At 33.0% G+C, this 10,812-nt stretch overlaps 4 protein-coding genes across 5 annotated transcripts in view; 1 reads left to right on the plus strand and 3 right to left on the minus strand.

Moving 5' to 3' along the window:
* Window positions 1–1,055, minus strand: part of LOC120356835 (3-hydroxyacyl-CoA dehydrogenase type-2-like) — a 4,405-nt gene extending 3,350 nt beyond the window's left edge. The window contains exon 1 of one of the 2 annotated variants that reach the window (XR_005574907.1): window positions 809–1,044. Coding sequence is in view for 1 of the 2 variants with exons in the window: in XM_039449787.1 (XP_039305721.1) it covers window positions 809–817 (9 nt within the window). In the remaining variant the exon portion in view is untranslated. Of the gene's footprint in view, window positions 1–808 lie in introns of both variants that reach the window. The other variant, XM_039449787.1, reaches the window with a different exon arrangement.
* Window positions 392–6,650, plus strand: LOC120356834 (vacuolar protein sorting-associated protein 16 homolog). The gene is made up of 17 exons (XM_039449779.1): window positions 392–476; window positions 1,599–1,849; window positions 1,992–2,178; window positions 2,258–2,386; window positions 2,455–2,599; window positions 2,669–2,787; window positions 2,890–3,065; window positions 3,160–3,532; window positions 3,619–3,746; window positions 4,068–4,212; window positions 4,294–4,428; window positions 4,520–4,681; window positions 4,987–5,136; window positions 5,223–5,470; window positions 5,545–5,641; window positions 5,969–6,072; window positions 6,157–6,650. The coding sequence occupies exons 2-17, from the start codon at window positions 1,794–1,796 to the stop codon at window positions 6,293–6,295; spliced, it is 2,493 nt and encodes an 830-aa protein (XP_039305713.1). The 5' UTR covers window positions 392–476; window positions 1,599–1,793; the 3' UTR covers window positions 6,296–6,650.
* On the minus strand, window positions 6,471–8,985 carry LOC105205708 (phosphopantothenate--cysteine ligase). Its single transcript, XM_039449785.1, has 7 exons — window positions 8,641–8,985; window positions 8,239–8,388; window positions 8,041–8,171; window positions 7,727–7,824; window positions 7,429–7,643; window positions 7,026–7,208; window positions 6,471–6,956 (listed from the first exon to the last, which is right to left on the minus strand). Exons 2-7 carry the CDS (start codon window positions 8,365–8,367, stop codon window positions 6,774–6,776), a joined length of 939 nt encoding a protein of 312 aa, XP_039305719.1. The 5' UTR covers window positions 8,368–8,388; window positions 8,641–8,985; the 3' UTR covers window positions 6,471–6,773.
* Window positions 8,986–9,115: 130 nt separating this feature from the next.
* On the minus strand, window positions 9,116–10,089 carry LOC105205704 (cytochrome c oxidase subunit NDUFA4). The gene is made up of 3 exons (XM_011175183.2): window positions 9,953–10,089; window positions 9,724–9,870; window positions 9,116–9,430 (listed from the first exon to the last, which is right to left on the minus strand). Exons 1-3 carry the CDS (start codon window positions 9,998–10,000, stop codon window positions 9,374–9,376), a joined length of 252 nt encoding a protein of 83 aa, XP_011173485.1. The 5' UTR covers window positions 10,001–10,089; the 3' UTR covers window positions 9,116–9,373.
* Between the last annotated feature and the right edge of the window lie 723 nt (window positions 10,090–10,812).

Raw genomic sequence — 10,812 nt, forward strand, 5'->3', positions numbered from 1 at the left:
CTGAATCATATTTAAAATGTTATTGAATTCCATGTGAGTCTCTTTCAATTGGCCCATTTTCAGTATCATTTTATTTAGATTTCAATAAAAATTCAATATAAGACATTGTGATATTATAAAGAATTCAGTAAAGTTTTAAACAAAAATCAATGAATGCAATAATTCAACATTTTTAAGTATGATTCAGTGATTTTAGAATTTCAGCATATTTCCATCAAAGATATCAGACAAAAAATGTATCATGTAAAAGTTTCTTTTTTTAGAAAAAACTTGTGTGATTATTTTAAATTGCTTGAGAGTTACAGATAAGACGTTTCATTAATTCTATTCTAATCAAACTTGTGTTGCATTCTAATGTTTTTTGTTAATGCTAAAGTTAACATATGTTGTAATTAACATATCGTCTAAAATTTATAGTTCAGTTGATGTATGCTACATATAGATTGTTAAAAGTAGTGGCAATAAATATGGAAAAGGTACGATAAAATCATCCAAGTAGGCTTAGATAAGACGTTTCGTAACGGGGGTCCGATGTTATCTTTCAAAATAAAGAAGAAAACATATTAAAAACATAACCCTAAAAAGACATGACATAACCTTGAACCAAATCTAAGCAAGTACCTTTATTTTATTTCAAAAATCCAATATAAAAAATTATTAAACATTGTTAAACACTATGTATACATAATAACAGTAAAATTAATAAGACCTAACAAAATACCGCAGTTGATCGGAGACATAAAATAACTCCGGCATATTGCTAATTGTTAAAATAAAAAATAGAAATATAAACGCATCACGAACATACCTTCAACATTTTCGTGCTTCAAATTTTTCTTTCAAAAGAAATAAATGCTGGTAGCTTTTACCACTGGTCACGAGGATCGCCAAAGCTGTTGTGACGAACTTGTGATTACGTGTCGTGTACTTTATACTTGGATTGGTTCCAGTAAATAGATTCCAACGATGATTTGCGAAAAAATTATCTCGGTGGACTTTGGATCTACAAACGAAGAACTAAATACTCTCCCTCTCTTATACGATGATGATAGATCCAATTGGAAATAGCATCACTTGTTAAATACAAGGATAAAAATCACTGTAAAAAAATTGGAAGATCAGATATTCACAATCGAGTTCTTATTTCAAGTCTTAATTAAACCTAACCGGTTTACTGTCTTGCTTTTAAATTCGATTTTACTCTTTTCTGCATGACTTTTAAAGCTAAAAAAAAGTATGCTTAAACGAGATTAAATTCAATCAATATTGATAAAAACGGACATGAGCTTAATTAAATACTTTTAAATTGTCTAATTATAGAACGCATGAACGGAATATGAATTATAAAGAAAAATTAATTTTTTTTTTAATCGAACTCTATAAAAGTTGCTCGTCATACTGATAATAACGTATTAAACATAGTTTATGTTATTTTCACTTGGGTTAGGTTTCAAAACTTTCCGAGAAAATTTTACTCGAAATATATAGTACATGTACCTAACGTATACAATATTACATCGAGTGAAATTCTCCTCGTAGAGGATGTTATGGAATGTAGTCTTGAAGTAAATTGTAAAGATTCATTTCATTTGCTCCAGGAAGACTTTCAGGGACAAATGTACTGTTACTAGAAAGCATAGATTCCTATTGGACGTCGACATGTATGTACTTCCTTGTAAACAGAAGCGTGTGACTTGTCAAACATTGACAAACACCAAGAACCGAGGAGGAGGAGGACGGTCTGAGTCGCGGTGCGTTTATAAAAATCGTCTGTCACTAAATTACATCGAAAAATGTCGGCGATGTTAACAGCCGATTGGTTTCCTCTCGGACGGGACATATATTTTCGGTAATTAACGTACACTTTGAAATTTACATGCATATTTCTTAACAACTTGCTGTTGCACGGTTATGTTTTGCGTAGCAAGGAAGCTGTCATTGCTCGACGTTCAAAGTCACTAATGGCCTGTTACCGATTTTTATTATTGCAGCAAATTCGAGTTGTATCCAATATCCTTCCAGCATGAGATTTCCAGCAACAATCTGCTGGTGGCGGCTCCCTACGGAGGCTCCATCGCTGTGACGAGAAACCCCAGAAAGCTCGTCAAGGTCCAAGGAGCCAGCAAGCCTTTGATACTGCTGTACACATCATCTGGAAAATTGACGGCCAAGCTGCAAGTGAGATCTTTTTATTTGGAGACTTTACAACCATTTTTACATTTGTTTCTTATTCTTTGCTTAACTTTCTGATGAACAGTGGAGTAGTGGGCAACTGGTGTCATTTGGCTGGTCCCAGCAAGAAGAATTGCTCTGCGTGCAAGATGATGGCATGGTTCTTATATATGATATGTTTGGAACTTATCAGCATACTTTTAGCATGGGAAATGTAAGTTGATAGACACACCTTTAATTATAAGCAAATTTTTTAGTACACATTAATTTTTTCTTTTTAAGGCAGCCAAGGATACTAAGGTTGTCGATGCAAAATTCTTTGTAACATCCAACAGCACTGGAATAGCTGTTTTGACATCCACCAATCGTATATTTCTAGTGAATAATGTGTCTGAGCCTAAAGTCCGACCAATCACTGATATGCCAAGTAAATTATATGTTTGTACTTTGAATTATGAATTTTTAGTGTCTTAATTGTCGTAATTGTTACTTTTAGGATATGGTCCAATCGATTGCTGGTACATGGTTCATTGTGATAGGGAGACACAAGTGATTTTGTCGAATAGAGAAGGAATATTTGTAATTCATCAATCCCATCAGAACACTTATTCATTTGTAAGCATACTATTGTATAGTTTGTAATATTGTTATAATTTGCTTGAGTTCTTATGCATTTAAAATTAAATTTTCAACTAAGTTACTTTCTTTTGTTCCTAGAATAATCTCTTTAGTAATAAGATCAATAATGTGACAGCGATAACTGTGTCTAGCAACAATCGACACATTGCGCTTTACTCCGATACCGGGCACGTGTACATTGGTTCGATAGACTTCAGAGAAAAGTATTGTGAATGTTATACAAATATGAAGGAACCTCTGGCGAATATAGCTTGGTCAGTAAAGACATTTAATCAATTATTTAACTATTGAAGTTTAATACGATGCAAATTATAGAAGACGATATTAGAATTTGACAAATATTTTCAGGTGCGGGACGGAAGCCGTGGTGTGCAGTTGGAACAGTACGATAATGGTGGTGGGACGTACGGCTGATACCATAGTATACAATTACGATGGACCAGTACACTTGGTTACAGAAATTGACGGAGTGCGAGTGTTGTCGAGCAGTTCTCACGAAATGATACAGAAAGTACCAAACGTTGTGCAAAGGATATTTAGGATCAACTCTACGGATCCTGCTTCCTATCTTCTGGAGGCGTCTAAGCAGTTTCAGAAGAAGAGCCACAAGGCCGACAGTTACATAGATTTAGTGAAGGACAAGCTGGACTCTGCGATAAAAGCGTGTATCGATGGCGCGAGTCACGAATTCGATTTTGAAACGCAAAAGATTCTAATGAGAGTAAGTTGTAGAAATATACATTTATCAAGATATTAAAATTATCTAATATTGTTTAATTAAATTATCTAATATCAATTTTTTCTCAGGCTGCCAAATTTGGGAAAGGATTCAGCAAGACCATAGATTCGGAATATTATGTTCAAATGTGCAGGATTTTGAGAGTCTTGAATGCAGTAAGGCATCCTGCAGTGGGCATTCCATTAACATATACAGAGTATCCTTTTTCAGTTTATATATATATATATATTTTTTTAGTTCAGTTTACACATATTAGTCAATTCCTTGCAGTTTTTGCTAATTTTAGTTTTTCATCGAGAGAAACAGAAAGTTCCTTGAATGAAAAGTAATAAAGTTATTCGAAAATACTATATTTAATAACTTTAATAACTTAATTAAAGTTATTGCCTTCTATAAAAAAAATCGTTTTTTATTTACAATTATTGCACGGAATTGTTAGTTAACCTAATATATTTTGTGTGTTCTTTGTATCTTTCTAATAATTATTGCAATCTGTGGAAATCCTTATTAATATCAGATTTAACATTCTCACGAATCAAGTGCTATTAGATCGACTGGTAGCACGGAGACATTATTATTTAAGTATTCAAATAGCGCGTCATTTACAGTTACCCGAGATTGACGGAGAAAGTAGAATATTAGCACATTGGGCTTGCTACAAGGTGAGATAAAGAAAAAAAAATTTTACGACCTGTTTAAAAATATTCCTTTTAAATATTATTTCTTTTTTATACTTTTTATAGGTGAAACAAACGCAGTTAGATAAGGAACAAATAGCAGAAGAGATTGCTGATAAATTAGGATACGCTCCTGGCGTTTCGTACAGCGAAATCGCGAAAAGAGCAGCCGATTGCGGACGAAAACAATTAGCTATTAAAGTAAGTCTATTAATTTATATGAATATATTAAATATTATACACTTTACTGTGGGAACTATTTATAAATTAACATCATTATTACTTTATTCAGTTAATCGACTACGAACCACGTGCACATCAACAAGTACCTTTGTTATTGACACTTGGTGAAGAGCGTGCCGCTTTGCATAAAGCTGTAGAAAGTGGCAATACGGATCTAGTCTATACTGTTATTCTTCATCTTAGAGAAAACATGACTCTCGGAGATTTTCAAGTAAGTGGTAAAAGAAATAAAAATAGTATTAATTACTGTATGTACCAGTTTGCTGAACAATCATCAAATAATTAGGAAAAAATATTAAAATAATTAGATTTTAAAATAATAAACCGCAAATTAATTGATATTTTTTAAATCAAACTCATACAGATTTAATTAAAATATTTTTTATTTAAAAATATTAAATAGTAATTATATTAAAATTATATTAAGTTGCTTTTATTTGTTCATTGATCGATGTGATGACACTTTGCTCCGAGTGCAGATAAAATTGTGTTCTTATAAATTGATCTTTAATGCAGATGTCTATAATGCATTGTCCTCTAGCGATGGCATTATACATTAAATATTGTCAGAGCCATAATAGAGAGACATTGCGCGATATTTATAATCAATATGACGATTTCCATTCACAAGCGGTGTGGTTTATTACCGAGAGTTATCAACGAAAAGTTAGTATAATTATTTTTGCATTTATAATTATATCCTTTTTTGTGATATAAAACCAAATAAATAAAAGCATGCTGCACATTTTTAGAATATGATGTCGAGGGACGCGTTATTGCAATCCGCTCAGGAAAATTTCAGATTGGCTCGTAATGATACTAACGCGTCATTAACGGAAGAACAGATAAAACTGCTAAAGTATCAGAGGTCTTTAGAAGACACGCTGCACGAATCGGTCGTGGGAAAGCCTCTGCATGATACTGTGAGAATATTATTATTGCGTAACGAGTTGAAATTAGCGGATAAATTGCGATCGGAGTATAAAATACCAGATCGGAGGTATATTAATTTTTATAACTTTAAGCAAACCATTTCTATTGTTTCGTATTATATCAAGTGATCTTTTAATACAGATATTGGTGGTTAAGAATACAATGCTTGGCGGAACAAGGTTTATGGAATGATTTAGAAAAATTCTCCAAAAGTAAAAAATCTCCCATTGGCTATGAGGTAACAATAAATAACAAACTTGCATTGTTTTTATATAATTATACATCAGTATTGGGCATTAATCAATCAATTGATTTGTTACACAACAATAATTAATTTTAAATCAATCGATAGAATTAATCACAATTACATAAAACTATTTTAATCGATACGTTTTATTGATTACAAATATAATTTATTAATGCCTGAAATTTATTTTAAACTAAAATATTTCAATCGTTTATTATAAGCAAGAACTGAATTTTGAGTCAATAAATTTTGCTCAACACTACTATACATTTGATTTTTCATTGGTGAAATAATTTTGGAACAATTTCAATGTTTAAGCCGTTTATCGATGAATGCCTAAAGTATAATGAGAAATTAGAAGCAAGGAAATACTTAGCCAAAGTTAAAGATGATCTTAAGGTGAAATATCTAGTGAAATTAAAGTAAGTATAACTGAAAAAGGTACTTTTTAAAATGTAAATCAAATACGTGAAACATACGTAAGCATAACTAACATAATTCTGCAGTTTGCTTAGCGAAGCCGCGCAAACAGCGTATGAGCAAAAGGACGTTTCGGCTCTCACATTTGTGCTGGCACAATGCGGATCGTCGGATAGACAATTTGTGGACAAAATCAATATGTTATTAACTAGTCTTAAAAATTAAGATTTTTTTATTTGTTTTATACGATGCATTTATACATCTTTATAGTGATAACATTTATAGTGAATTAAAATAATTTTACAGACCAATCAAGACGCATTCAAGACGCAATTCACATAAATTGATAAAATATTAAATACTTATTTTAATAAAAAAAAAATATATACATCTTGCTTTAATGGATACTGAAACAAAAATTTTAAGTTTGTTCAGACATTCTGTTTATTATAATTTGTACAGAAATGTGATCGTATATTTGTGCTGATAACTGAATTATGTACATTTACAGTGCTGATATGTATATACCATATAGCATATTGATATAGTATATGTATAATATACAATATAGTATATTGAACCTGAGTATTATCCCCATTATCACCAAAATTTTTCTAATTGTGGTGTCTATAAAATTATCTTTTCAAAATGCATATTTTATATATAAAATTGACTATATATTTTACAGCTTGAAATAAGCTGATCAGCAAACTTCTTTGGATTGTATAAACTTTCTATGCTTTTCAACGAGATCATTTACGATTAATTGTTCAATTTCCTCGCCCTTATCTAATTGTTCATTTGTAAGAGATAAAACGTAGTTGGTCTCCTTGCTCACAATTATTACTTCTTGCTTTCTAGTTTGCAACATGTTGGCTATTACAAGCTGAAAGATATTTCCATCAAGATTTAAATGTCTTACAATTTGATGTATATCGCAATAATAATTACTTACGTTATGATGATACTTGTTGAGGGCAGTTCTTGCCTTAGAAATAAGTAAGCTTTCGTCGGTTTCTAATTTAAATGAAATCACAAATGCTTTTGGTACCCACAAACTAACTAATGGGGCCAAAATTTTTGGTACTAAATGAAGAGATATACTTGGTGGTCCACTAGAGGATATTTTATGGATTGACTAAAATAAATATATTTCTTTATTTTATACATATATATATATATATATATATATATATATATATATATATATATATATACACACAGAGGGAGAGAGAGAGGCAGAGAGAGAGAGAGAGAATCACTTTTTAAATTTGTTTTCCTATTGCAAAATCCTATATTAATAAAGTAACGAAATGTTACATAGTACTCCATGAATGAAAAATTTGAAAATTATTTACCATTTCATTAGAAGGAATGTAGAAATCTGACACTGCTGCTGCTAAATATAGTATAGCTTTATTCTCCAGAGGTGCTAGCACTTGGCAAGCAGATCGTAGCAGCCAAAGATATTCGGAGAGAGTCGTAAAAGTGAGTTGCAATAATTTTTTCTGATCAAATGCTTTTTTATACTTTCGCAGCACTGTTACTACTTTCTGTGTATATTCTGGCAATACTGTAAAAATAGTATAATAACATCTAATCAGTTTAGATTATTTATATTTAATTATACACGATTGATTACTCTTTGTGACTTACCTGTGATAACAGGATTCTCATTGTTATCCGATATTTGAAGCATGTCTAAAAATTTCTGACCTATAAAATGCCTCGAAAATGGTTCCAAAGATTTGACTCTAAAAATGTAAAAAAAAAAAATCAGGTATGCACAGAGATTTAAGAGGGATGACTATTATTCATTATGTCCATTTCCACCAATGTAGATTAACTTTGATCTCAGTTTAACTTAGTCTTTATTTCTAATTTGTAAAACTAGAGAAAGATAAAAAGTTAGTTAAATCAAGATAAAAATTGTTCTACATTGATGGAAATGAACATAAGAGTACCATTACCTGTGCATAAAAATAACTGCATAGCCATGCTCCAAGAAGTATTCTGCTGAAACCGACCCCCTCGTACCTGCACTGAAATTGTCCACAAATCTCACTGTATTATGTTCCAAGGGTACTGTTGTACCTCCACTCTGCATCATGAAGATTAGATTACAAAAAAAAATATGTACATCTGCAAGATCAAATCTTGGGACTTACCGTCACCAACACCACTTTGTTACCCTCCTCGAAATTCTTCCTGGTAAACTCCTTCAACGCCTGTTCATTTTGCGTCAGATCCTGAGGGGGTGAATGCTTCGCGTAAAAATCTTCCCACATTGAAGTCATTGTAAATTTCGAACTCGTTCGCTGCGTACAAGAAAGATAAACGATAGAAAAATTTACGAAAATGCTCAATACATATTTGACGAACGTATACACGTGTTATGTAATAAACATTCTTATTTAACCTCACATCAACGTCGTCGAATGTATCATATATTTTACGACGTACTATTAACAGTATTTCGTGAAATATCTGTCTTTGCGGTAATTTCACGTCAAATATGAGATTTGCAAGCAAACGAATGAGAGGAAAGGAAACAATAAACAGCCACTAACCTCAACGTGTGTCGAATCTGCTCATAAAGAGAATTAGTTTGGCTTTGATCGTCGGACAGTGTCTTCTGCAAATATCAATTGCAGAATAAATCACCGACGTTTCTATACGTCCCCACGTGATAATTATTTTTTCACGTGTATCATAATTCCTACGCCTTTTCGCGCGAGAATTTCTCCTCACGGAAACGCGATTACGGATCGTTTCCAGGACATGGCGAATGTCCGTCATATTTTTTTTTGCCGTGCTTAAATAAAAACGTCGGAGATAACGCTAGCCAGATCTTATCTTAATTTTATCTACATTTGATACATCAATGCCCGATAAGACTATCGCCGAGCACGTGCAAATTATTGTTTACATATCACAAGAAACTTCACGAGACAAGACTGAAGCTTCTTTAAGCGAATTTTTTACATTAATAGACAAAAAACGTCATTTAATTACATAGAGGAAAAAAAGAATGCACCTTCCGTATCGCGTTTACGCGACTCTTTTATTAAATATCAAACTTTCTCTTCAAAATTAAATTACATAATGTACATTAAATTACATCAAAGTACATTTCGAAGTAATGGACTCCTTCCAGAATTATTATTGATTTAAGATTGCTGCCCTCTTGTCATTCGAGATTACATGAACGATTAGCATTACTTCAAGAAGATAGTGCTGAGAAGAGGTAACATTTTATATAACAATTTATTCCTACAAGTACTAGTTTTCATACAGTGCAGCTCAATACTCAGGCGCTGGGCTTTTGGCTTTGGCGTAATCGTCATTTGTCGCGTAGAACTGTAAAAGAAATGAAAAACGTCATGGTCATGCAGAATTTGTTCAAACAATCTGAAAGCTCACTTCAGATGATCACATTGCAAATTTCAGGAAAGAATTTTCTATTTCTAATTTCATTGTACTACTTTAATACATATGTATATTTTAACACATACATATATGTGCGTATTCTTCAAACGTTTTTTACAGCCAAACAAAATTATAAATAGAATTCTATCCTGAATTTTGACGCATAATCGTGGATCATCCAAAGTAGGTTTGGAGTAACAAAACGCAATCGTCGTGCATGGCACCTTGTACTGCTTGTCCTTGTAGTAGTTCCACGGCTCTGCCTCCTTCTTGTTCAACCAGGAAACGTCGGGATTACGTGTCGCCAAGCGTAAGGTATACAGAAACGCGCCGCAGCCACCCAGCACTATACAGAAATACAGCGGGAGCAGCTGGAAAGAGAAACAGAGAGGACGTTGAATGACATTGCGACGTTCAGTGGCGTGGAATAATCTGCGTGTCTCGTGTGCTCACGGCCGGGTTCTTCTTCACGCTCGTCAGACTTAACCCCTGCATCTTCATGATCGCGGCGGAAAATTCTGTACAATCCCCTTTGATGAAACTAGTCGGACGTACCTCCGGCGTACTAGTTTTTCTGCGGCATCGAATGGAAAGATATTCACTAAGAAGGGAATTTTTGTGCGCATGCGTGAGATGACGTAGATAGTAATTTTCAGTGACGGATTTGGGAGCAACATGGGGTACCTACAGGGAGCTCTGTCATGCGCACAAGACCGCTTACTACTATGTTTACGAGTTTTCCCGCGTTTATACCGCGTCTTGTCCCTTTTGGAGTGAGGATCAGAAGATTATCGCTTCTAAAGGGACCTTGCGAAGATTTTTTCCTCCTCCGTAAAAAAAAAAAAAAAAAATTGTTGCAATATATTTGTATTATGTATTTGTATTTATTCATATTATTTTTTAAGCAGCATTTTATTTAAATAAAAAAATTGAATAAAAACTTTTTCTACAATTTACTTAATATTTCTTCCTTTTACCAATATAAGGGCCCTTATAGTACCACTAAAACTGTACGTCGATGAGGGTATGTAGCATTGCTTGAATGCGCGTGCGCGAGAAAGATCTTTCCATATCCCATCACTGTCCGACGTACCTCCGGCGTACTAGTTTTTCTGCGGCATCGAACGACGGAGATTAGGGCCGATATCTATCTGGCGACTGCGCGATAAAACGCGGCACCGTAGTTCAAAAATATATAGTTTAAAAAAACGCGCGCAAAATTAAATTTTTACTTAATTTTAGAGTTGATCGTTTACGCGTGAAATATAAGTAATTTGCATTATGCATGTATATAATGTAAACTATGTAAATTA

Source organism: Solenopsis invicta, chromosome 5 (genome assembly GCF_016802725.1).
Source record: "Solenopsis invicta isolate M01_SB chromosome 5, UNIL_Sinv_3.0, whole genome shotgun sequence".
In the NCBI taxonomy this organism is placed as follows: Eukaryota; Metazoa; Arthropoda; class Insecta; order Hymenoptera; family Formicidae; genus Solenopsis; species Solenopsis invicta.